The following is a 26980-nucleotide window of genomic DNA, read 5'->3' on the forward strand; positions in this document are numbered from 1 at the left end:
AGATTTCTAAGGTTTCTTCCAGTCCTAGGTTCAAGAGCCTACGAGATCTAAAAAGTTTAGAATGTTTGGGAAATTTAGAACCAAGGAGTCAGCCCAGAGGGCCACATTAGGTGACATCACTCCCAGGCCCGTCTCGATTGTAACCTGCCATGCTTCACGGGGCCCGCTGGGAGCTCCTTTGGCTCCCGAGCCTGCAGCCCAGTTGCCTGACAACACGGAAGAGGCCCAAGTGTGGCTGGCCCCATTTTGCCACTAGCTGGTATCTAGACAAGCCATATTCAGCTGCGAGGGCCCACCCGTTAGGTGAGGAGGCTTTTGGACGAGTGGCTATCTGGGGTTTCTTCCAAGAATCTGAACTTTTGTGCTCCTCCGAGGTGGCAACAGGTGGTCCCCCTGGGCTGGCAGGAGGGTTCCCCGAGGGTGCCCCCACCAGCCTCCATCAACCCGGTCCCACGCCTCTTCCTACTTTTCCCTCCCGCTTCATTCACAAGCCTATCTAGCCCCGCCCTTGATTTTATTTCCCTCCCTACAAAAATACCGAACAGTGTATTTACATTTTATTGTCCCCGCCCCCAGAGGGGGGGTGAAGGGGTTGGGGCTGCGTCAATCTCCTCCAACTGTGCCGGCCAGCGGAGCGGGAGAAGGAGGCACCCAGGCAGGCCCGGGGAAGAGAAATCCATCCGGGGCTGGTCCTGCAGCCTCGCCGAGCCGCAGAGGACTCAGCGGGCGCGGGAAAGGGCTCCAAGCTGGACGGGAGCGCAGCTCAGCCCGGCGGCCCGGCGGCGGCCACCAGTCCTGCGGAGCACGCTCTACTCCCAGACGGAGGTGGGGACGGAGGCGGCGGCATGGATTCAGGCCCGGAGGAGTACGAGATGAACGGGGTTGCAGGGCCCGGATCCCCAGCCTCCTCAGGGGGAAGGGTAAGTGGCCCCTGGGCCCTGGGATTGGGAGAGGGGCCAGAGCAGGGGGCTCTCGGGGAGACTCTCCAGGAGAAATGGGAGGGGACAGCACAGAGGGCTCCCCGGGGGGTCTGGTTTGGGGAAATGGGAGGGGGCATCTCAGAGGATTCCCGGGGAGCTGGCCAGGGGAAATGGGAGGGGTGGAGTACAGGGCTTCCCGGGGGCCTGGCTAGGGAAAACGGGAAAGGACAAAGCAAAGGGTTCCCTGGGGGTCCCAGTCAGCAGAAATAGCAGAGGGTAGCCGACTACCCGGGGCTCCGACCAGGGGAATTGGGAAAGAACAACGAAGCAGGTTCCTTGGGGATCTGACCAGTGAAAAAAGGGAGAAGGCTGCTTAGCAGACTATTTGGGGATCCGGCCAATGGCTTAGTGGTCCCGTAGTTCCCCCAGATTTGACAAGTGCGCAGGTGGTTCCTAGAGCTAGGGTAAGAGATTGGGGGTGGTACAGGTGGTTCCTAGAACCAAGGCATGCGAGGGGGAGGATCAGAATGGGGGGAGAGTTAGGACAGATAATTAGGGAGAAGGGACAACGTAGCTGATTTCTGTATCTAGGGTAGGAGATTGGGGGGGGGTGGCACAGGTGGTTCCTAAAGCCAGAGCCAGGCGATCGAAGGGCTGCGCAACTGAATTTTGGAGCCAGGGCAGGAGGTTGGGGAAAAGGGGTAGCGCACTTGGTTTCAACGAAGGACATTAGGAAAGGGGGCAACGTAGCTGGTTTCTGGATCCAGTTCAGGAGATTTAGGGGAGGGCAAGATGGCTCCTGGAGCCAGGTTAGGAGATTTGGGAAGGGGGCAGCGAAGCTGATTTCTGGTCCCAGGGCAAGAGATTTGGGGGCTGAGCAGCTGGCTCCCAGGTCTGGCGTGTTTGGGATGCAGGCCAGAACCCGTTAGCTAAGAGTTAGCTAAGGCTCGCCAAGGTTAGACTCATCTTCCCTAAGGCCACATCCGGATGCCGTGCAACATTGTAACAATGGGAATGGGGGCGGTGATGATGGTGGTGAAGAGGGTCGCTCCATAGACTTTGGCTAAGGAACTCACCAACTGTTGTCCTTTCCCAAGCACTTTTCCAGTCAGTCTCTATTCCTGCTGCTTATTGTGATCAAGGTTATTACCTTTTCCGCCTCTCCTACTTAGTTGTTCAGTTTCATCTCTCCATACTTTCTCAGTTATTCACTGCCACTGGCTTAGGCCACCTGTGCCAAAAGTTTTACAGCAAAGAGGAGACTCCACAGAATTGGAGGAAGAATAGAGAAGCTGAGAACTCTGGCTAGAGTTTGGGGAAAGTAGCACTGGATTTGGAAATCAGAGCAGCTGGGTTTGATTACTTGCCCTGCTACTGAATACATTTGTTGCCTTATAGGTCTGAGTTTTCTTATAAAATAAAGGATTTGGATCGCTCAAGTCCTTGCTAGCTCTAATGTTTTGAGTCAAATCTGGGTTTGTGACCCCTGTAAAGGAAAGTCTTCAGTCTTTCTAGATGTCCCCTTCATTTTTTTCAAACATAATTAAAATGAATGTATTTCATTTAAAAATATCTATGCCAAGGATTGAGAGGAAAAGAAAAAATTATTAGACTTTTAAAAATAAACTCTGTTTTTAAAATGATTTTAAAAATAACTATGCCACAGAGTTCTTTTCAAAAAAAGGTGAAGCAGGAAATCAAAGAAGGTCAAGTGCCAGGCCTCGACAGAGGCTAGAAATAACTCCCTAAAAAGATGTCACCCCTACAATTGGTGATTTTTTTTTTGTTAAGTATTCTTTGAAGCTTTTGACTTTGTCCCTGACCTCCTTTCCCCTCGACACTCTCTTCTTTTCCCTTCCTGCCTAACCAAGAGCAGAAATAGCCGGAAATACAGATTACTTTTGTAGCCAACATTATCAGTGCAATCTGGAGATTTGCTTAGTTAAAGGTGAAACCAAAAAGGACATTTCTTGGGCTTTTGCTGGAAATGTATGAGAGGATACTGAGCAAATTTAAATTGCTATGATAATTATATGGCTCTCACTAGGTGCCAACAATAACAAGACCTGGGAAAATTGAAGCTCCAGACTGTTTACATTCTTTAGTCTTGATTAATTTGTTATAGGGAAAGTAGAGTGAAAGAATATTAGACCTCATATCTACAGAGCCCTGGGTTCAAATGTTTCACTTACCACTTAACTAGCTGTGTAACCCTAGCTAAGTCCTTTCAGCCTCAGCTTCCTCAGTTATAATATGAAGATAATAATTTCTGGAGTACTTAGCTCTCCAGGTTGTTTTGAAGATTAAATGAAATGATGCAGGTAAAATGCTATCGGCATATCATCTCCCTTTATACCTTGCCCTGGCTCAGACTGTCTTTTTTTTTTTTTTTTTTTAACATAAAATCCTCACTTGCTTTGTCTTCCTTTGGTTATAGTTTTTTTAATGGCTCATTTGTATTTATCTTGGAGTTCTTTCCTCACAGTTTATTGGGGAGGTAGATGTTGCAGGTCTTCATTCCAGAGAGAATCACTGAGAGAATCCACTGGTCCTGTAGGCCAGAGGATGCTAAAGGAGCATCTGGGGAGAGGGTAGGATGGAGGAAGAGAAAATAGAATAAAGAATAATGAGCAAAGAGACTTGATAACAGAGAGAAAGGAGTGGACTCTAGATTTTGGCTTTGTTTCATCTTTTGTGATCTAAGTGACAACTCTCTGGATTTCATCTATGAAATGAGAGAAATAGATGAAATGATCTCTAAGGTCTCTTCTAACCCCAACTAGCCCATAAATTCCAACTGATAATATTGCTATGTAATAGCCGTGTGACATTATTGAAGTCATTGACCTTCGGTTTTTTCCTCTGTAAAATTAGGATCAATTAATTAATGCTTTTGAATTACCCTTTTGAGTCAAATTTTGGTTGGTGACCCCTTTAAAGAAAAGTCTTCATTCTTTCTAGGTGTTCCCTTCAAATCTTCCAAACATAATTAAGGTGAATTTATTTCATTTAAAAATAACTATGGCAAGGGTTGAGAGGAAAGGAGAAGAAAAATTAATAACAATTTTAAAAAGTAAAATTTATTTTTAAAATCATTTTCATTAAGACCCTTGAAGGTAAAAATTACTCCTTGCTTTCAAGGAGTAATCTCAGAGAGGAAAATTCTAGAATCTAGGGAGACCCTGAAAAGTCTTTTGCAGAAGATGTATTAACCAACATTTATTAAGTACCTACTATGTACCAATCTCAGAAGCTAGGTGGTGCCATAGAGTTTGAAGTTTGCAGTGGGGAAGATTCATCTTCCTAAATTCAAATCTGATCTCAGATACTTAATAGGATTTGGACCCTGGGCAAGTCATTTAGCTCTGTTTGCCTCAGTTTCCTCATCTGTAAAATGAGCTGGAGAAGAAAATGGACAACCACCCCCATATCTTTGTCAAAAAAAAAAAAAAAAAAACAACAACTCCAAACGGGGTCATGAAGAATTGGACATGTCTGGACAACAAACATTCTACGCACCCCTCAAACCAAACCCCAAAATAGCCCTTGTTCTCAAAGACTTAAGAATTTGAATTGAGTCTTGAAAGACTCCAGGAAAGGTAAGAGAAAGAGATAAAAGGGAAGAATAGTCTAGTGATGAGACACGGACAATACAAAGACACAGAGATCGGAGGTAGAGTAGAATTGTATGCAATATAACATAATATCACAGGCCGGTGTAGCTGGATCTTATAGTGCACGGAAAAAATAAAATGTAAGAAAATTGGAAAAGGGGAACGGGACTGGGCCATGAAGTACATCCATAATACAATTTTTGTGACGTCCAAATGACACAGCCTGTTTGGAAAGGCTTTAAATGAAAACTGAAAAAAAAGTGCAAAGGTGAGCCTGGTCTCAAATTTGCATCACTTCTAGGTAGCTTGTTCAGTAATATATCTCCATTTTTAAAAATAACTTTTTATTGATAGAACACATGCCAGGGTAATTTTTTACAGCATTATCCCTTGCATTCACTTCTGTTCCGATTTTTCCCCTCCCTTCCTCTACCCTCTCCCCCAGATGGCAAGCAATCCTTTACATGTTGAATAGGTTACAGTATATCCTGGATACAATATATGTGTGCAGAACCGAACAGTTTTCTTGTTGCACAGGGAGAATTGAATTCAGAAGTAACATCTCTCCATTGAGGGAAGTGTCCATCCTTTGCCTCCTCAGGGAAGGAATGCCTTTCTGTCCCTTGTATGCTTTCTAATAACAGGTTGTAATGTCTTTCCTGTGGGAAGCCAATAGTTAGGATCGAAAATATTTGAATTTGAGCTTATTCTACCACATTGTTGTTTTTTTCTCCCAGAGGAAAGAAACCCATAAAGTGGGAGTGTCCTGTCCAAGGTCATCCAGCTAGTGAGTAGTGAAGTTGCAACAGGAATTGAGGCCTTTTGCCTGCTACAAGTCCACATCCAAAAATCTTTGTAGTAAAAAATTTAAAAGGAATGGAGAAGTTGCCCTAGGCCTGAGCATACTCCTTCTTTCCTCTCTTATTCCTTCCTTACTTTCGCTTACTCTTCAGCCAGGAGTCTGCAGAAGTCCACGTCTGCAACCTTTGGCCCAAACTCAGGTTATGTTGATGCTCCAAGACTAGCTTCTGGGCTGTTCGCTTGGGAGCTTCAGAGCTGCAGAAGACTATGTACTTATTCTCTGGTTTACTTGGCTGGAGGGGCAGCTTATGTCCCCAGAAGATCCTGGCTTCAGAGAACATTGGGTTCTCCCTTCTATCATATTTGAGATGGAATAGTTGTGAGGTTAGGGATGATTTCAATTGAAGGGTCAACCTAAATATGGCGATAAAGCAGTGATAGTAACAGACTGGCTGACTCATTCTTGAGGAGGTAAAGACCTTCCTTGGGTCTCTGAACAAACCTTTAATAAGTATGTCAAACATTATGCTGGGGTGGGAGATACAGAGGCTAAAATGAAAAAGAGACATTTTTACCTTCAAGGAAATTCCTTGGTTCACAAATAAGTAAATACAAAATCATCTTACAATCATAGAATTCCATAGAGCCAGAAGGGGATTTATTTGCCATCATAGCAATTAGATCTTAACAAATAACAAATTCCTATCCAGAGGTTCTTTCCCTAGGGGTTTATATAGATTTTAGTGTATACATGAACTTGAATAAAATTTACACCTTTATTTCCTTTTAATCCCATGTAAATTTGCTTATGCATTTAAAAACATGATTTTGAGGCTTCCCTGGATCGTTAAAGGGAATCTATGACAGAATCAATCTTAAGAACTCTTGCTTTGGGGACAGTTAAATGGTGCAGGGTATAGATCTGGCCTCAGACATTAGTTATATGACCCTGTACAAGTCACTTTACCCTGATTACCTTGCCCTCCCCCCAAAAAATCCAGCTTTATTCTGATACTCTTAGAGTTACAGTTCATATATTATTTTATTTTTGTGAAAGATTTGATTAAAATACTCTGAAGTTTGTTTTCACATGACTATAAACTGCTGCTTTTTTTTTTTTTTAATGGTTTCTTCTGACTCTAAACTATTTCCAGACTGTAAGCCTGGTATCCTAAATGAAAGACATGTCCCTTGCCAAGTTTCTAAAAGTGTATTCAAAGTAGCCATTTTGAAAAAGCAAAAAAAGCTTAATTATTTTTGGTCAGTGTTTTGGTGGTTGGGAGGGGAGGGGTGAGAAATTAAAATCTGCTCAAAGATGTCTCTTAGTTACATATCATTCCCTTTCCAAAATATTTCTGATTTTGCAAAGCAGTTAAATTAATGATTTGGAGACCTGTATTTCATTGGGTTGCCAGAATAACTGTGAAAATTAGGAATGAGGCCTCTCAAATTATCTTGGACCTCCAGTGGGGCAGAGACAGACAATAGAGTAAATATTTGTTAAAAGACAAAACACATAAAAACTAAAAGTATGTGTATGTGTGGGGAGGGGAGGGAGAGAGAGAGGGAAAGAAGAAAGAGGAAGAAGAGAGAGGGAGAAGGAGAGGAAGGGAAAGAGGGATAAGGAGAGAGGAGAAGGGGGAGAAAGGGAAAAAGAGTAGAAGAGAGAGAAGGGAAAAGGGACAGAGACAGAGAGGGAAAGAGGGAAGAAGGGAGGAAGAGAGAGAGAGAAGGGGGGGAAGGTAGAGAGATGGGGGAAAGGAGGGAGAGAGCACTCGGGAGAGAGCCAAATTAACCAACCAAAGGAAAAAAAATACTTAAAAGTACCACTATGTGGCCTGTGTAAAAACATGTTTTTAGAGCACCCTCTGAATCATTACTGTAAGCCTGGAACAGTGAGATTTTGTGGAAGGCAGTTTAGGATTTTGCCTATGCCCAGGCTTGTTCCAGATATCTTAGGTGGCGATGTATAGTAAGAGGATTCAGTAAGGTGAGGCATTAGTGTAGAAAATGATTGGACCAAAAGCCTCCCACCAGAAAGGCACATCAGGATGCTTATGGGGCTCTCAGGTCCTCTCTCCTCCATTTAGATTGTTAGCTTTTACATTTGGGAGTAGAGGCTTTGCCATATTTCTCAGTTGCATCTACAGTTCACCATCTGGTGCCTTGTCCACTTTTCAATACTGAGTATAATAGATTTATAGCCAGATAGGACCTTTGAGATTATACAATTTATTAATATTTTTTGAGATGTTAAAGTAATGTTTTAATGTGAAGAATCAATTGAAAAAAAATAAGTAAAATACCAATGGGCAAATTGGAATCTTCTATTTTCTGCTTCTTTTAGCTAATTGTGTGATTGTCAAGATGTGAAATATTGTCAATAGTGGGAATATTGATCATGAATATCTGTCCCCTATCTTTTTGCTTTTTTAAAATTATTTTTTTTCAGTCAACAAAATTTTTTTTCTTTCCTTCCTATTTAGTACTTCATGGGGGAAGAGGGAAGAAAGAAAACCCTTGTAACAAATATTCAGTCAAACAAAACAAATTCCCACATTGCTCGTGTCTAAAAATATATATGTCATTCTGCATCTTGAGTTCAGGTTGTGGGTAATGTTTCATCATCAGTCCATTGGAATTACAATTTGTTATTGCATTGATCAGATTTCTTAAGTCTTTCGATGCCATTTGTCTTTATAATGTTATATAAACTGTTCTTTTAGTTCTGTTCACTTCTCTCTGACTCAGTTCATACAGGTGTTTCCAAGATTTTCAGAAACTATCCCTCCCATCATTTGACATGGTGTAGTAGTATTTTTTCCATTACATTAGTGTATCCATAATTTGTTCCACAATTCCACAGTTGATGGGTATCCCTCTTTAGTTCCTTGCTATGGCAAAAAGAGCTGCTATAAAAATTTTTATTCATTTGGATCTTTTTCTTTTTTGAGAAAAGGTTATTACTAGTTTTAATGTAGTTCAATCACTAGTTTTCAGGGTGTGTACAGGTTAGTAACTTGGGGCATAGTTCCAAACTATTTCTCAGAATTCACAATTCTACCAAGAGTATATTGAGGTGCCTCTTTCCCCCCAGACACGCCAATATTTGAATTTTCCTTTTTATCACCTTGCCAATCCGAGGGCAAGCTTCTTCATTCCTCATTGGTGAGGAAACCAAAACTCCTAGTAGTAAGATGACTTGTTTCAGGTCACAAAGGTATAACAGATATAAAGGAAGAATAGGTATTTAAACCCAGTTCTTCTGACTCCAATTCAGTACCCTTCTCCATGTACCAAAATGAAAAACAGCCCCTCACAAAGTAAGAACTGATAGCATTGTAGGCATGAAAATAATGCAGGACTTGAACGTATAGTATAGAACGTGTTTTGTAGAAACTCGGAAGAGATATGGGCAGGCTTTGGCTATGTGGATTACAGATTGGTACAGAAAAGGCCCTTAGAGACCACGGAGTCCAAGCCCTTTATTTGAAAGATTAGAAAGCTACATCTCTAAGAAATTCAATGGTTTGTCCAAGATCACCCAAGTAGTAAGTGGAAAGTCTCTATTTGAACTCAGGTCCTCTTGATTCAAAATCCAAATTCAAATTTCAATTATGTCATGCTATTCTTTCCAACATGATACATTGAAAGGAAGTGAGGTCTTTTTTAGATAGTCAAAGACATGGCATTGGAAATGAGCATCACGGACCTGTCTTTGTAAGAAGGCTTGGCCAAAGGATAATTATTACTTTTGCATGGAGCAGAGTCAGAGGAGTTAAGGTCAATGAGTAGAGTGGGACCAGATGAAGCAAGGCCTTAAAAGCCAAGCAGATGAGATGTAGTTTTAGTGAGAAAATAGAGAGGCAAGGTGGTGTAGAGCAATGTATGTCTCAGCTGCCTTCTCACCCTAGAACAATCCTCTGACCCTGAGACCCTTTTGTCCAATTGGTGAGTTCCTCCCAGGGCCTCCATTTTGGAGAGGGGCATAGGTTGATCATCCATTCCAACTCTGCCTGAACTTTGCCACCCTGTCTCTATTTGGATACTTTTCTTCTCCCCCCACCCCAACCTCTGTTCCCTTTTATGACCAGTAATATCTTCCTCCACTAGAATATAAGCCTCTTGAGGGCAGAAACTGTCTTCCTACTTCTATTTGTGTCCCCATGCTTATTCAGATTAATAAAGGCTTGATCTTTCAAAATAGTTTTGAGCCTTACTTCTGGAATATACTAGTTTTTGTGGCTGTGGGCAAGTCCTTTCATCATCTAGCTTTCTTCATAAATAAGAGTAATTTACATGTGATTTGCCCATTTCCATCAGTGGAATTTCTTCCTGATGTAATCACAAGTCAGTCATTGTAACTTCCTGAAGGTTTTTTTTTTTTGGACTGGACTGCTGATTCTATTATTGTTAACTACTTCCAGTCAATAAACTTCCCTATGAATATAAATTGTCACTTGAGAGACGCTTGGGGCCCTGAGAGATTAAATAACTGATCTAGAGTCTTATAGCCACAGTTTCAGAAACAGGTCTTATACTTTTATCTTCCTGTCTCTGGGCTAACTTTCCATGCTCACTATACTATAACTTGAGAAAACTGATATTTTAAGAAGATTCATGTGGCAATGATATGTAAAATAGTTTAGATCAGGAGAGATTGGAGGTAGGGGAATTTCCATGTAATAAGGAAGGTCAAAACATTTATTTTTCCGCTGCGGTCACAGTTCTTCCACTCTTTTCAAATAAGGGAAAAAGTAAGGAAGGGAAACTGGGTGGAGGGACATCCAGAGTTATTTCAATTTTTGAAGTACATGGATTTCACCACTCTGGAGAGAATGAAATGTGGAAAGCAATATTGAATTATGACCAAAGAGCTATTAAACTGTGCATACCCTATGATCCTAGCAGTGTCTCTACTGGGTCTGTATCCCAAAGAGATCATAAAAGAGGGAAAGGGACATGATGGTTGTACAATGTACAAATGTTTGTAGCAGTGCTTTTTGTAATGGCAAGAAACTGGAAACTGAGTGGAGGCCCATCAGATGGAGAATGGCTGAATAAGTTATAGTATATGAATGTTATGGAATATTATTGTTCTGTTAGAAACAATAAGCAGGAAGATTTCAGAGAGGTCTGGAGAGACTTACATGAACTGATGCTAAGTGAAGTGAGTAGAACCAGGGGAATATTGTACACATCAACAAGATTTTAAAATGATCAATTCTGATGGATGTGGCTCTTTTCAACATCGAGGTGATTCAGGCCAGTTCCAGTAAACTTGTGATGGAGAGAGCCATCTGCATCTAGAGAGGATTGAGTGTACTAAGTGTGGATCACAACATAGTAGTTTCGCTTTTTTCCCCTTGTTTGCTTACATTTTGTTTTCTTTCTCATTTTTTCCTTTTTGATCTGTTTTTTTTTTTTTTTGTACAGCATAATAATTGTGGAAGTATGTATAGAAGACTTGCACGTTTAACATAAAAAAAAAAATAAGGATTTCTAGAGAGAGGTCACCAAGTGGGTAGCTGGCAACTTGAAGGCTAGAGCCAATGAATTCTGAGACTTTTTTTTCAAATAAAATTCAGTTTGGGGCAGCTAGTTGGCACAGTGGATAAAGCACAAACTGAAGTCAGGAGAACCTGAGTTCAAATTTGACCTCAGACACTTAACACTTCCTGTCTCTGTGACCCTAGGCAAGTCACTTAACTCCAATTGCCTCAGGGAAAAACCAAATAAAATACAATTTAAGCAAAATAATGTCTTCTTCAGACTTAGACTTCAAGGTACTTTTTTTTTTTTTTTAAATAAGCAAAAGCTAATAGAGCCCCATTGAACATAGTAGGAAACCATGAAGAGGAAAATGGCAAGATTTAGTCCCTGAACTGAGGCTTTCTCTGAAGCCTCCAAGAGGGGAGACCAAGCCTAACCCATGAGACTGCCAGGAGATGGCACTTTCTATAGAGTCATTCATATTATGGAATATCCCATAAGGGTCAGAAGGCCAGGGGACCAAAAAATGCTTATTTTATGAAGACTCAAATAGGGTTATAACTTTAAAAAAGGTAACTATTCAGGGCAGGCGAGGCAGAAGCCGTTTTGATCAATAACAGCAGATTCTCAGCCTTTTTCAGGACAAGAATAATAATAATAACAATAATGAAAAATCGCTTTTATAAAGAGCTTTAAAGTTTGCAAAGTGATTTACACATATTGTCCCAATTGATATGATCCTGTGAAGTGAGTCAAACCCATTAGCATTTATTAAGACCCTGCTATACGCCAAGCATGACACTAAGCTATGGGGATTCAAAAACAGTCACTGCTGTGAAGAAACTCCTATTATCCTGGGAGATACAACATGCAAACAGCTTCATATAGCAAGATGCACCAGGACAAATGGGAGAATATCCCAGAGGGAAGGAACTGACATTAAGGAGGACAGGAAAGGCTTCTTCCAGAAGATGAGATTTTTAGCTGAGAACTAAGAAAGCCAAGGAAACCAGGGGAAGGAGTTGAGGAGAGAATTCCAGGCCTGGGGGGCAGCTAGGGAAAATGCAGTGTTGGGACTGGAAGGTCTTGTTGGAGGAGCAGCAAGAAGACCGGTATCATTGAATCACTGACTTTGTGGAAGAGAACTAAATCCTATGATTATCCTCATTCTACAGATGAGGAAACTGAAGTTCAGTGCCATATTGCTAATAACTGAAGAAGGATTAAAACTCAGGTTTTCCTGATTTCAAGTCTAAAACTCCAATCACTGGGTCACTTTACAAAAGGGATTAATAGGAAGAATTTTTATTTCTCCTCCAAAATCTGTCTTTAAAGTCTCGGAAGCATGCCATTTGCAAATAGCTATTCTTCTCCTAGTCTAGTGTTTGGTTTGGTTTGCAAAGCAGTGTAGTTTGGTTTTTTGGAGTGGAATTCTTGCCACTAGAAACTTTCTCCCCAAAGAGAAAAATGGCGGCCCCATAAATTTAAGCACTGGACCGCCTCCCTGGTATGGAGAAGCCAGTATTCATGAAATTGTGGCTCTGAGACAGAGGTGGATCTCTTGTAGATGCCATTGCTGGGAAGGTCTTCAAAACACTCCATGAGCAGCTAGAATAATATTTGCTCACTGAGGTGAAAAACCTGGATAGTTTTGCAGTAGGCCACAATAGACAGTGAGAACAGACTCTTCAGGGACAAACTTCAGGGAACTTCAGTGACTGGTGTCTGGCCAAGGCACCTGAATTCTGGTCCTGTCCTACCACTGAAGTGATGCCATAATGCACAGAGTGCTGGGAGCTGGAGTCTGGAGGACTCATCTTCTTGATTTCAAATCTCATCTCAGATACTTACTAGCTCTGTTATCCTGGGCAAGTCATATAACCCTGTTTACCTTAGTTTCCCCATCTGTAAAATGAGTTGGAGAAGGAAATAGCAAACATCCCAGTGTCTTTGCCAAAAAAGCTCCAATGGAGTCACAAAAGAGTTGGATATGACTGAACAACCTGTTCCTTTGACTCACTTCTTTTTATTTTTTAAATTAAAGCTTATATTTTAAAAACATATACATGGATAATTTTCCATATTCACCCTTACAAAACCTTGTGTTCTAATTTTTTCCTTTTCCCCCATCCCCTCCCCTAGATGGCAAGTGATCCAATATATGTTTAATATGTGGAAGTCTTCTATATATTTTCCTACAATTATTATGATTCACAAGAAAAATCAGATCAAAAAGGAAAAAAATGAGAAAGAAAACAAAATGCAAGCAAACAACAACAAATAGAATGAAAATACTATGTTGTAATCCACACTCTGGGTTCAGATGTTTCTCTTCATCACAAGACAATGGGAACTGGCCTGAATCACCTCATTGTTGAAAAGAGCCACGTCCATCAGAATTGATCATTGTATAATCTTGTTGTTGCTGTGTACAATGATTTCCTGGTTCTGCTCATTTTACATAGCATCAGTTCATGTATTTACTCACTTCTTTGGGGAAGCAAAGTAGTGCAGTAGGAAGAGCCTTGGACTTAGACTTATACAGTTTGGCTTCTGTTTCTTTTTCTGCCTTTTACTTCCTTGGTGACCTCACCTGGATGTCACCAGAAGGCAAGGACTGGTTTGGGATCCACATGATTTTGGAGAGGGAGAGTGTCCTAAATGTCCATTAGCAATAGCACCAAGGATCCTAGACAGTATAGAATCAGTTTTAAAGGAGGGAAGCTAGTTGCTGAGCTAGTGTGAGAGACAATGAAGTTGTGAGGGGAGCAGAGGAGCCAGCTTCATGTCTCCTGGTTCTGTGTGTCTAGTGCTGTAACAGAAGGAACAGCCAGCCTTGGGCCTTGGATGGTTGCCAGGAGATGTAGTGTTCTTATGCAAAAGCTAGATTTCATTGAGCAACAGAAGATGAAAGGAATAGGAGAGGAAGAGATATGAGAACAAGATAATGGATTTGTAGCTAGAAGGGACCTTTGAAGCCATTTAGTCACAGCCTCCTCATTTGATAGATGAGTCCCTAAATTAGGTGCCTTAATAAAATAGCTAAATTTTATATAGTACTTACTATATGCCAGGCACTATGCTAATTAATTAATAATGATAATGATAATAGGTAACAAGATTCAACCCCAAGTTGTTTAGACATAAAACCAGCAGTCTTAACACTGTTACCAGTCTAGTAAACAGATCTAAGAGAAGTCTCATTTTTTTTTCTTGTGGGAGAGTTGTACCCTTAAAACACTGTCTTATCCAAATGACTTTACTTTGATCTCTGTGAATCTGATTGAAAGACTGGGCTGAAGAGAGGAGGCAATTCTCTTATCTCCCTTATGATCATGTCATTCTTTTTTTCAGTAGACATTAGGGTCTCCCTGTTGGATCTAAGATAAATAGACTCTTGTTTGACATGTAAAGCCCTTCAAAATCTCTCTTCAGGATATCTTTCTGTGCCTATTTTTTTTCCTGAGGCATTTGGGGTTAAGTGACTTGCCCAGAGTCACACAGAGAGGAAGTGTTAAGTGTCTGAGGCCAGATTTCAACTCAGGTCCTCCTGATTTCAGGGCTGGTGCTCTATCCACTGCACCATCTCGCTGCCCCTTTTGGGTGCCTATTTCACCTTAGCTCCAATTGTCCTATAGTACATTTCAGACAGCAGGCCTATTTGCTGTTCCCAATATGTCTAGGATTGTCTTTGTATGGGCCATCCCCAATCCCTTCTCTCCTGTGGCTCTTGGAATCCCTACCTGAATTTGAGCATCAGCTCTAGAACCATCTCCTACTGGAGGCATTTCCTGAGTCTCTGGTTCCTTAGTCCCATCCCCTCGCTGTTGTAGCTAACCTTCATTTGTTAGTGGATTACCTTCTACACAGTCGTACTTATTTGTATACATAAGTATTGTTTCAATCCATGCAACATAACCTACAAGAAGGTAATAAATGTTTTTGACTTTATATTTCTAAAACCCAGTGCTGGACCTGACTATAGTAGATGCTTTTATGTTGGATTGAATTAATTAAAACAGGAGAGGATTCTAAAGAGGAAAAGAGTGAGGATAAAGGAAGATGCTGAGTTGGGGAGTGGAGTAGGGCTGAGGGAGGGGATGAAGGGTAGTGGTCATCCCTGAAGCCAGAGGCTAGCTGTCTTCACAGCTGGTCCTCCCAACTGCTCCTGGTCTTCCTGGTATAGAATTCCAACCTAGGCTGCTCAGTTGGGTGGAGATGGTTCTAGAAAACATAAAGGACACAGGAGCCTAGCAGTAATGGACCATGGTTGATGAAGGGAGCATATTGATCCAAAGGTGTTGGCATTTGGAGAAGGGCAGAGGAGTGGATCCTCCTCCCCAAAAGGTGAATATCTGAGATGCTGTCCCAAATGTACCACATTAGTGCTAACTTGGAGGAAGTTTGGCTAAAACAGGGATTCCTGAATGTAGGTCCAGGAGTTTGTTTTTTTTTTCTTTAATTTTGAAAGCCATATTTTGATATAATTGTTTTTCTTTGTAATCCTGTCTTCAAGTATTTGAAAGATGAGAAGGGACATTCATAGGTAACAATTACAATTACATACAACTCTAATTCTAACCAAAGGCCAGGAAGAAAACAGACTGAGACTCATTCTATTTAGCCAGGAAGGCATAATTAGGAGTGTGAGCCAAAGCTGTAAAGGAGCAAATACAGACTCCATATAAGGAAAACTTCCATGCAATTAGAACTATTCAACATGGAGTAAGTCAACTTGGGGGGAAGGTGGTAATGAGTGAAGTTAGTAAACAAAAGCTGGATGAACTGTTTTAAAGGTGTTTCCATTTTTTTCTTGGTAAATTTATTTTTAATACACATTATGAATCATGTTGGGAGAGAAAAAAAATCAGAGCAAAAAGGAAAAACTACAGGAGAGAGGAAAAAAAAACCCAGAAAAAAAGAAGTGAACACAGCAGGTGTTGATTTACATTCAATTTCCATAGTTCTTTTCCTGGATGCAGAAGCATTTTTTGTCCAAAGTCTATTGGAATTGCTTTGAATCACTGAACCACTGAGAAGAACCAAATCTTTCATAGTTGATCACCACATATTCTTGATGTTATTGTATACAATGTATTCCTGGTTCTACTTGTTTTGCTCAGCATCAGTTCATGTAAATCTTTCCAGGCCTTTCTAAAATCAGCCTGATCATCATTTTTTATAGAACAATAATATTCCATTACCTTCATATACCACAATTTGTTGAGCCATTCCCCAATTGATGGGCATCTACTAATTTTCCACTTCTTTGCTACTACAAAAAGACTGATACAAACATTTTTACACACATGGGTCCTTTTTCCTCCTTTTTGATTTCCTTGGGGTAAGGTGTTTTCATTTTAGGGTATAGTTGAACTAAATCAAAAGAAAGAAGGAAATCAACATTTATTACGTACTTCCTAGGTATAAGAAGGAGCACTTAGGTAGTGCCGGAGCTAGAGTGCCAGACCTTGAGTCAGGAAGACTTATCTTTCTGAATTCAAACCTTGTCTCAGATGCCTACTGGCTGTGTGACTCTGGGCAGCCTCACCTGTTAATTTCACCGGCTTTATCTGTTAAAAAAAAATGAGCTGGAGAAGGAATTGGCAAACCACTCTAGCATTTTTGCTAAGAAAACCCCAATGGGGTCATGAAGGCAGACACAATTGAAGAAATTGTGTGCTAAACATTTTACAAGTATTATCTCATTTAATCTTCATAACAACCTTGAAATATAGGTCCTATTATTTCCCCATTTTACAGTAGAAGAAACTGAGGCAAACAGAATTGCTCAAGATCACACAGCCAATACCTGAGGTCACATAGAAATTCAGACTTCCTGAGTCCAAGGGCTCAGGACCATCCACTGTACCACCTAGCTGTGGATACACACTGAAGTCCTTCCAACTCTGAAAATTTTGTTTTTCTTTCCACATGTTGTTATGTCATCTTTCTTTCCCAGCTGGGGTGAGCGTTTAACTCACTGGCTCTCTTTGTACCAGGCTGGGCAAAATTTCTAAATACATGGAACAACTGTGGGCCTGTTTGGTTAGAATTAGAGTTTGCATGTAATTGCTAAGTGTCCCTGCCCATTAGAGTTTAGGAAAGTTGAAACTGGTATTCAGTTGTGGGAGTTTGCTGTGTGCCCAAGGTGGCTGAAATAAGAGGGAATATTTCCAATGATAATAATGTTTTCCCTGACTTTCCTGGCACCAGCTTCTCTTTACCAGCCTATTCTTCATGCTGCTGATGGGCTAATGGTCCTTATACACTATCTTCCTCATATCACCCCCTGATTCTCTGCCCCTCAAGGGCACCCTGTTATTGACTTTCTCAAATCTAAATCCCTCTATTCATTGTTTTGGAGGCCACTGGAGTTAAGTGACTAGTTCAGAGTCACAGAGCCACTAAGTGTCTGAGGACAGATTTGAAATCAGGTCCTCTTAAGTCCAGGACTGGTTCTTTATTCACTCTGTCACCTATTTGTCCCTTAATTCATTTTTAGGGCCTGTGGCTTAGGATAATCTTTCCAGAATTTCTGAAGTATTTTTAAAGGTAACTTTTATGATCATTTTTAATAAACAATAATCATTAATAAAAGAAATCAAATTAATAAGCAAATTAATAAAAAAGGAATAAAGTGATACATTGGACTTTAAACTCCAAAATATTAATTGTTAAAATGCAAAAGAATGTAAACCTTAGAAATATTATCCTAGTTTTCTGTCTTTTCCTCCCTAATCTTTTCATCTGCAAACTTATCCAGTTTTGCCCCTGTAGTTTAATTTTTTTCTTAACAGCAGCTAATAAAGTCATAGGACTTATAACTGGGTGGCATCTTAAAAATAATTAAATCTAACTTCCTCATTTTATGGAAAAGAGAACTCAATCTCAGAGAGGCAAGGTGACTTACTCAGCAATGAGCAGAATCATCATTTGAACCCAGTTTCTCTGACTATATGCATGTTGTTGTTCTAATTCTCCTTTTTTTTTTCTTTTGGCATCACTTAGTATAAGTCATACTTCTTTGTATTTTTCATAATTTCTTTTTTTATGGCACAATAATATTTCATTACCCTATCATGATATTCCTATTAACATTAGGATTTAATGCTACCACACTTGATTCTGTTATTCCTCTTTCATTGGTCTTATATAGCCATCACCAAGTTCCTCATTTCCATTTCCCTACTCTTTTCATTATCCTCCAATTACCTTATATTTACTAATTTGTTTACATGGAATATCCTTCCCAGCTGAGACCCAGATTCTTTAGAGCCCAGGCGGGTTTGCTACTGTCTTTATATCCTTGGAAAATAGCACAGTGCCTCAGGGTTTACAAATGCTCATTGTGTTGAATTTCTAATTGTTCATCATTACAAATAAAGTCACTATGGATATTTTGTGGTTTTGCTATTTTTGTAGTTTTCTATAGTGGAAGAACAATAACATTCTTAGATTAGTCTTAGCTAGGGGATCATTGAGTCAAAGGGTATGAATAATTTTGTAGCTCTTTTTATTATTTAGCATCACTTCCCCCCCCCCCCCCCCCCGAAGAATAGGGCAACTGGGTGGTCCAATGGATAGAACACTAGATTTAAAATCAGGAAGATTCATTTTGAATTCAAATATGATCTCAGATACTTGCTAGTTGGGTGACTTTAGATAAGTCATTAAACCTCGTTTGCCTAAGTATACTCATCCAATATGAACTGGAGAAGGAAATAACAAACTATTCCTGTATCTTTGCCAAGAAAACTCCAGATGTCACGAGGAGTCACACAAGACTGAAACAATTCAACAAATCAGTTCATAGTTCCACCCACAGCTTAATATCTCAGTGTTTCCTTGCAGCCTTATCAATACCAAATTTTATTATTTTAAGACTGCCTTTGCCAATTTGGTGGGAGCTTGATGGCATCATGCATTGTTTTAATGTGCATTTTTCTGGTTATTAGAGATCTGAGGAGTTTTTCAGTTGCTTTTTTTAATTTAATGAAAATCTACCTTCTGTTCCATCTTTCCCCGCATTGGAAAAAAAAAACAAAAGCCTTGTAACAAATATGCATAGGCAAGCAAAATTGTTCAAAGAATTATTAATACTTTGTGTTTTTCCTTTAAAAATTGCCTTGCTATATCCTTTGACCATTTATTCTTTGGGGAAAAGCATATTGCTTTTATAAGGGCCCCTGAAATTTCATAATTTAGTTTCTTCCTCTTGGCCACATTCTGGGACTCTTAGAGGATAACATTTTCCAACATCTCTCATGGATTAATCTAAATATTTTTTAAAACAGTATTTTCTTTTTTCTCCAATTATAATGTAAAGACTTTTTTAGCGTTCATTTTTTACAACTATTATTAATTTGTTTTTTTTTTAAATTTGGAATTTAATTGTATTTGAATTACAACAGTTTTTTTTTTAAATCTAGTACTTTTTATGATGAGGTTTTATTGCATATTCCAAGTGAACATAAATCCATTTATATTCTAGGGAAAATTTGATTAATGAAAGCTATCTTAGGAAGCATTTAGCATTCATTTTTACAAGATTTTGAGATTCAAGTTTTTCTCCCTTTCTCCCTTCTCTGATAAATGAAGTGATTTATCCAAGGTCACACAGATAATAAGTAGAAGAAGTGAGATTTGAACCCATGTCCTCTAACTTCAAATCCAGTAATCTTTCCACTGCATCATGCCACCTGCAGTGGGGATGATTATTTTAGCAGCGGTGTGGAAGATTGCTTATAGAGGGAAACCAGTTGCAGGGAGAGCAGTTAAGAAAGTATGATAATTGTCTAGGTAAACAGTGATAGAGACCTGGATGAGAGACAGTAGCCAGATGGACTAAGAGGAAATAGATGGGTTTGAGAGATGTTATGGAGGCAGAATGATTATTGTTTGAAAATTGATTGATAGAGGAGCTTGAGGGGAAAAACGAGTAAGAGGTAGGTAAGTGGAGAATTAGAAGGAGCAAGTGCCCTGTATTTAGGAGGACCTGATTTCAAATATGGACTCAGACACTTACTAGCTGTGTTTCTGGACAAGTCATTTAACCCAAAGAAAAGGAAAAGATAAAACAAGTTTATTATAAGGCAGATAAGCATTTTGGATATCCAAAGGGATTAATGGGTATTTCCATCATCTTTGGAGGGAGAGGTTCTGGTTCCTATTTATGCCTAGTTTCACCTATAACTTTCCTTTTTCTTAATACAGAGCTGTCAGTACTATTTTTGGCTTTATTAACCATGACTAAGATTTTTTTTCCTCTCATATATTAATTGGGGGGGGGGAGAGGCATTTCCCTAATATAAAAAAAATTGGAATGAAGCTCAAAGAATGGCTGAAGGGGATCAAAGGAAGTTTATGTCTGTATTTATAAGAAAATTTGATAGAGATAAGATGAAGCGTGTTATGGCCGTGAAAGAAAGAATGTAGGAGAACACTGAATTTATGTAATGAAAATTTATGAGGTAGTTACTATGTGCAATTAGTAGTTCCAGTCATTATGAGGTAGGTACAACATTAAATGGCAGGGTTTCTGCCTTCAAGAAGTTGTAATTCAGGAGAGTGAGATGAGGTAAATATATAGATAAATATGAGACCAGTGAGAATATGATAAATCCATAAGGTGAGAGAGCCTGGTATATTGAATAGAGAGTTGGGGCCTTAGAGTCAAGAAGATTCCTGCCTCTGATATATTGACTGAGTGAAAATGGGCATGTCATTTAACTTCTCAATATTCTTTGCAACCTTTTTCAAACTAGAAATTTCTTCAACCAGTAGAATCGCAAATCTGAACCAAAAACATACTATGTGAATAAAAAGTTTTATGGATCACATGTGCAAGAATCATGTCTTAGGAACCAGATATTAGATCATCATATTCCAATATGGCAGAGCTAGTGTATCTGTACAGATAAAGCAACTAGGTGGTTCATTGGATATAGTGCCAGCCATAGTCAGGAAATCATGAGTTTAAATTCAGCCTCAGATAATTATTAGCTGTGTGAGCCTGGGCAAGTCACTTAATCTGTATGACTCAATTTTCTAAAGTGTATAAAGTAGGGACAATAATAATACTACCTCCCAGATTTATTGTAAGGATCAAATGACATGAAAATTGCAATTTAAATAATTAAAACTTAATTAAGTAAATAAAAACATTGCAACTTAAAACAATGTTTGACGAGCACTAGCCTTGAAGTCAGGAAGACTTGAGTTCAAATCTGTTCTCAGACACTTAATACTTCCTAGCTGTGTGACCCTGGACAAGTCACTTAATCCCAATTGCCTCAGCCAAAAACAAACAAAACAAAACAATGTTTGACCTATAAGTGCTATGTATATGTTAGTAGTTATTATTATTATTTTAAATAATATACATGTTATTATAAAATGTATTTTTATATATTGTATATATATAATATATCTATACAATGTAATAAATTGTTATTATTATGTAGTAAGTAGTAGCAGCAGTAGCATCATCAATAGTGGTGGTGGTAGTAGCAGTAAATTGAAAATAATAATAACATATTTCCCAGCTTTACTGTGAAAATCAAATGGCATAAAAATTGTAATAGCACCTGCTTCCCAAGGTTAAAGTGAATATCACACAAGATATTTGTAAAGTGCTTTACAATTCTTCAAACACTATATAAATTCTAACTATTTGAAATAGGGTAGAGAATTGGTAGAAGGTGGTCAGATGGTCTTATGAACTTCTAGGGATGAAACCTGCTTTTTAAAAAATTATGGAATATTTGTTACTCATAAAGTGTCTCTATTTAAGGTTCTATATCTGAGGTTATGTCTAAATAAATTAATGGCTTGGCAAAAAATAAGTTCTGAATTTGGAAGAAACTGAATCCGGAGGAGTAAGTAGATAGACATGACATAGGATTTTCCTCTAGAATAGTGCTTTCTCAACTTAATTTCAGGACAACACTATGTCTATAATCTTTGTCTTGGAATATTAATATCATATATGTAATGAGAGGCATTATGGAAAATGTGGAATTAAAGTGAGGACCTGAATTTTAGTTTTCCTTCAAAACTCCTTAGCTCTCTTCACTTCCATAGAGAAATTAGTTGAGAATGAAGCGTATTTTTATTGACCATAGGGAATGAGAGTGGCATTTAATTTATATATCAAGTCATGGCAATATAAATAAATAAATAAATGAATCTGGGAGGGGAAGACCATCAGGGTTTCTGATCTAAGCAGAAATGATTGCCATTTACATTTAATCTCAATCAGGACCCAAACAATGCTAGGACTTTGAAATAGGACAATTTGGGGTAGCTAGGTGGTCCAGTCCAGTGGATAGAACATCTCAGGAAGACCTGAATTCACATCTGTCCTCAGACTCTTACAAGTTGTATGATCCTGGGCCAATCATTTAATCTCAAAATTTTTAAAAAGGCACAGTTGGAAGGGGAATGACTCCTTGAGGAGGAAGTCCTTTTCATGACTACTGAAGGAATATCTAGAAAATCATTCCAAAAGTAGCCCTCAGAGTCTGTTCTGCCTCTATACTGGTACCACCCAATTTGTAAATAATCTTAACACCATAACTAAGGGTCATATGTTCAGATGCTAGTGTAGAGACAAGTTAAAGTAGTGTTTTGGAGAAGACTAGGAACTTGGAATGGTAGGCTAGGTCCAAAGTGGAGAGTATGATGGCAGTTGAAAAAAGCACCTAGTGAAATTACTGCTCACTCAAAGGATGTTCTGATCTTTCTGGACTGAGAAACTCTGAAGTCCATCCACATAACAGTTCCAAGTTAGTTGGCAATGGGGAGCTTCTTTTCTTTCAGGGTAGAGAGGCATCTGGATGATGTAATGGATAGAGCACTGGCCCTGAGACAGGAAGAACCGAGTTCAACTCTGATCTCAAACACTTGATATTTATTAGCTGTGTGATCTTAAGCAAGTCATTTAACCCTAATTGCCTCCACATTTTCTTCTTCCTCCCAAAATAGTGTAAGGAGGATTGTTTTTTTATTTTTAATTTTGTTTTTAGGATACACAGCCTAGTACACTTGAAAAAACACTCAAAAGACCTAGTTCAAGGTCAATTCTTCCCTCTTATTAGCTAGTTGATCTGGGACAAATCTCTTTATAAGATTTCTTTTCAATTTCTTATCAACTGGGGGGATTTAGTTGATCTCTAAAGTCCCCACCAGCACTAATATTTTGTGGAATTATCCATCTCCTGCCTCAAAGAGGGGAAAAATTAACTGAATTATAAAGTGAATAATTATCAAGTTTCACCAAAACAAGAACCATCACTGGCTTAATGCATTGGGCTCTTTCAAGACATATGTGTAGGTGTTTTGTTGGAATCCTGCACTCTACTTATTGAGACATTATTAGTCATGGAAAGTGTTGGATTTTCATGAAGTCTACGCATTTGGTGATTCTAAGATAAAATATTTTTCTTTTCAGTGACAAACTGAGTTTGTAGGTATTCATTAAGTGAATGAATGTAAATATTCACATTGCTAACTAATGGAAAGGACAGGAATAGAAAGTAGATTTCTAGACATTATTGCACATTCTTTTAGTTAAGATTGGCATTGATATTTGGAAAAAATGGGACCTAACCAGGGATGTGCCAGTAAATATTAAACAAGAGAAAAAGAAACATAACATATAGACTAGATATTCTTTTAAGTTTAATCTGCACTAATACTTTCTCTATCATTTTCTCAAGTCTAGATAATCAATAAAACAATAAATCAAGTCTTGATTTGTAACTGTTTACCAATTCCCGAAGTGCAAATGCTCATATTGAAAATTTAACTATCTTGGTAGTTAACAACTTTTGGTAGCAGTCAGGTCTGCCTTCAGTACACCTTGGACCAAGCTCAACTAAGTAAATTTTTAAGAGATAGACTTTGAATGACTAATAGAAGAACCATAAATCTTTGCCTATATTTTTACTGCTCCTTTCCCCCAGGAAAGCTTCCAAAGTCCTAAAAACCCTAATATAAAATCTTTTGCCATCCCATGGCGTAAGTGACATGGTAGGCTAGCTCACCTCCCTTATAACAGTAATAACAACTCACCTTCCTATAGTGCTTTAAACTTTACAAAGGGATTTCCTCATAAAATCCCCACAAGATCAGCAGCGTAAGTAGCATTAATTGTATTTTACCAATGAGGCAACCAAGAAGGAAGAAATAGCTCCCATTTATAAAGTGCCATGAGATTTCTCATTAGAGTATAAATCTAGCTGTTTGAAACTCTTAGAAGCCATCTAATCCAATCTGTTCATTCTACAGATGAAAAAACTGAGACCCAGAGTTTAAGTAACTTGTTAAATTCACACAAAACATATCAGAGGTGACATTAGAACACAGTGTTTCTGCTTCTAGACAGTGCTCTTTGCACCATATCCCAAAGTACATTTAAAAAAGCTCTGAGTTGGGTAGTATCAATATCATGGTATGTCTTTTGCACCAGAGAGAATGAGAATCACAGAGGTTGTCCTGGGTCATCCAGCTGTACTCAGACTCAGGTCCAGTGTCCTATCCATCGCACCAGTGCTTTCTGAGGTGACTTATTCCCCGAGCACTAAAAGTCTCCAACTTGAGGGTCATCTTGGCCGTGGGCCTATGCTATATGCCATTCCGAGGGCATGCTAGTTACAGTGACAAGTGCTCCAGGGCGTTGGTCTCTTAGAAGCAGCTGTCCTGGCAGGATGCCACTCACACCGTGTCATTGACAGTGACACAAGCAAGTTAGTCAGGAAGTTCTGTCCTTCCCCCATCCCTGGATTCTAGAACATGGTTGTCATCAGAGGCAAAGAGTAGAAAAATTAAGGGGAGGAAGAGAACAAGTATTTATTAAGTATCTACTATGCTTATTCCATTCTATAAGGGACTATTCTAATTTGCTTTATAAATATTTTTTCATTTGATCCTTAGAATAATCCTGGGAGCTGGTGCTGTTATCCCCATTTTTGTATTAGAGGCAGATAGAGCCTCAACTTGTAAGCGTGTGAGCCCAAAGTTGAACTGAGGTTCTTCTGACTCCAGGTTCAGTTCTCTGTCTCACATAAACCCTAAGAAGTGGCCCCTGGGCAAATTCTACCTGCCAGAGAGTTCTTTGGGCATGGGTGGAGTGATGTGGCCTGACAGGGTTGGTGTTTGCTGCCAGAGTTTAAGCCTGGCCTGTTGCAGAGTGGGTACGAGACACAGTGGACCTTGAGGAGGAACAGGAACCTCATCTGGGAATTCAGAAGACTCTCAAGTAGCTTTTGTAGGCTATTTGCATTGCTCAGGAAAAACATTTCCTGCCTAACCCAGGCCTTTGCCCAGGGACACCTTCCTATTTCTTCCCTTCATAACAAGAACCAAGTGAAAACTGCTCTGGCATGAGCCTGAGGCGTGCCTGCTGCCCAGACTGAAAGACGCTCCAGGGATATATTTGTTTTTAAAGTCTGACTGGCTCGGTTCTTGGGAGTCACTGGAGTTCCTAATTTTCTATTCTATTTTTCTGTTCACAGGAGAGTTCTCTACCATCATTGTCTTCAATGACAATATATATGTATATAAATGTGTATGTTTTTCCCATACATATTTGCTATTGTTTAATTATTTTCAATCATGTCTTTATAACTACATTTTAGGTTTTCTTGGCAAAGACTGCAGTAGTTTATCATTTTCTTTTCCAACTCATTTTACAAATGGGGAAATTGAGGCAAATAGCATTTAAATAACTTGTCCAGGATCACATTGCTAGTATTTATCTGAGTCTGGATTTGAACTCAGGTTTTTCTGACTAACTGCAGGCCCAGAGTTCTATCAACTGTGTCACATGGCTTATAGAAATCCTAAAGGTGCAAGGTCAAGATACTCTTTGTTCTAGGCATTTTCCCTGGCTATTTGCAGTATCTGAAACATTCTCCTTCCTCCCTTCTGAGAATTGATCTCTCTAGCTTTATGTCCTAACTAAAATCTTACCTTGTACAGGAAGCCTTCCCTAACTCTCTCGATTCAATGCTTTTCCTATTTGATTATTTCCCGTTTCTCCTGTAAATTGTTTTGTATATATTTATTTGCATGTTGCCTCCCTCATTATTATATTATTACAATATAAGCTCCTTGAGGATCAGGACTATCTTTTTTATCCCTTTCCCCCTTTTTGTGTGTGTATATTCAGTGATTTGCTCTATGCCTGGAACTTAGTAGGTACTTAATAAATGTTTATTGAATTGAATTAGTTGAGTCCTTCATTTAATGGAAGAATACTCTCTATCGCATTAAGTGCTCATCTTGCCTTTGTTTCAATACCTCACCTGACAAGAAATCACTCTCCTATGTCAACATATGTCATGTTTTAAATAGCTCTAAATGTCTCCTTTCCCTTCCTTTTACATTTCAATTCACTAAACATTTATAGAGCACCTGCTTTATGCTGGGTCCTGTGCTAGGGATTATAGACCAAAATGTTCAGCCTTATCCTTAATGAGCTTACATTCTACTGTACACAGATAAATATTTGCAAAGTAAATACAAAAGAAATTTCCAACAATAAAAATAATAATAATAATGATAGTGAGCATTTATAGAATGCTTTGAGATTTGCAAAGTACTTTATGACTATTATCTTGGTTTATTCTTACAACTACCTTGGGAGGTAGATGTGATTATTCTTCCCATTTTACAGATGAGAAAATTAAGGCAGATAGAGATTAGAGACTAGCTCAGGACCATACAATATATTGTTCCTTTTAAAAATAACAGACTAAAATATGACCAATTCTTGGTTAATTATCTATATAGTTTAATAAAAAGAAAGGGGGCACTCAGCATCCTTTAAAAAGTTGTTTTTGAGTACTTTGGCTCACATTGGCCTTGTTAATATCCAGCTATTGACAGATCATAGGCTGACTGTTCTTAGGTGGAGTGACCTGGGTCTCTTGCTGATATTCTTTCCAAAACTTTCCAAAAAAATAATAATATAGTTGAAGGAAATTAGATGTTTTCTTGAAGCACTAGCTCTATAAGGTCTCTTAGACCACTACTAATCATTTAAAAAACCCACCAAAGTGCATTTTGTAAATCAAGCTCAGGCCAAACATTATAGTAATATGCAGCATTTATTAAGTGCCTAATGAAGACAAACTTGAGTGAAGA

General features: G+C 39.0%; 1 protein-coding gene across 1 annotated transcript in view; it reads left to right on the plus strand.

Annotated features, from left to right (window-relative positions):
* The first annotated feature begins 330 nt into the window (after nt 1-330).
* Nucleotides 331-26980, plus strand: part of NINJ1 (ninjurin 1) — a 49265-nt gene continuing 22615 nt past the window's right edge. Inside the window, exon 1 of the mRNA XM_051983936.1 lies at nt 331-920. Within this exon, the coding sequence (XP_051839896.1) occupies nt 846-920 (75 nt within the window). The 5' untranslated portion in view covers nt 331-845. The remainder of the gene's footprint in view (nt 921-26980) is intronic.

Source organism: Antechinus flavipes, chromosome 1, assembly GCF_016432865.1.
Source record: "Antechinus flavipes isolate AdamAnt ecotype Samford, QLD, Australia chromosome 1, AdamAnt_v2, whole genome shotgun sequence".
Classification (NCBI taxonomy): Eukaryota; Metazoa; Chordata; class Mammalia; order Dasyuromorphia; family Dasyuridae; genus Antechinus; species Antechinus flavipes.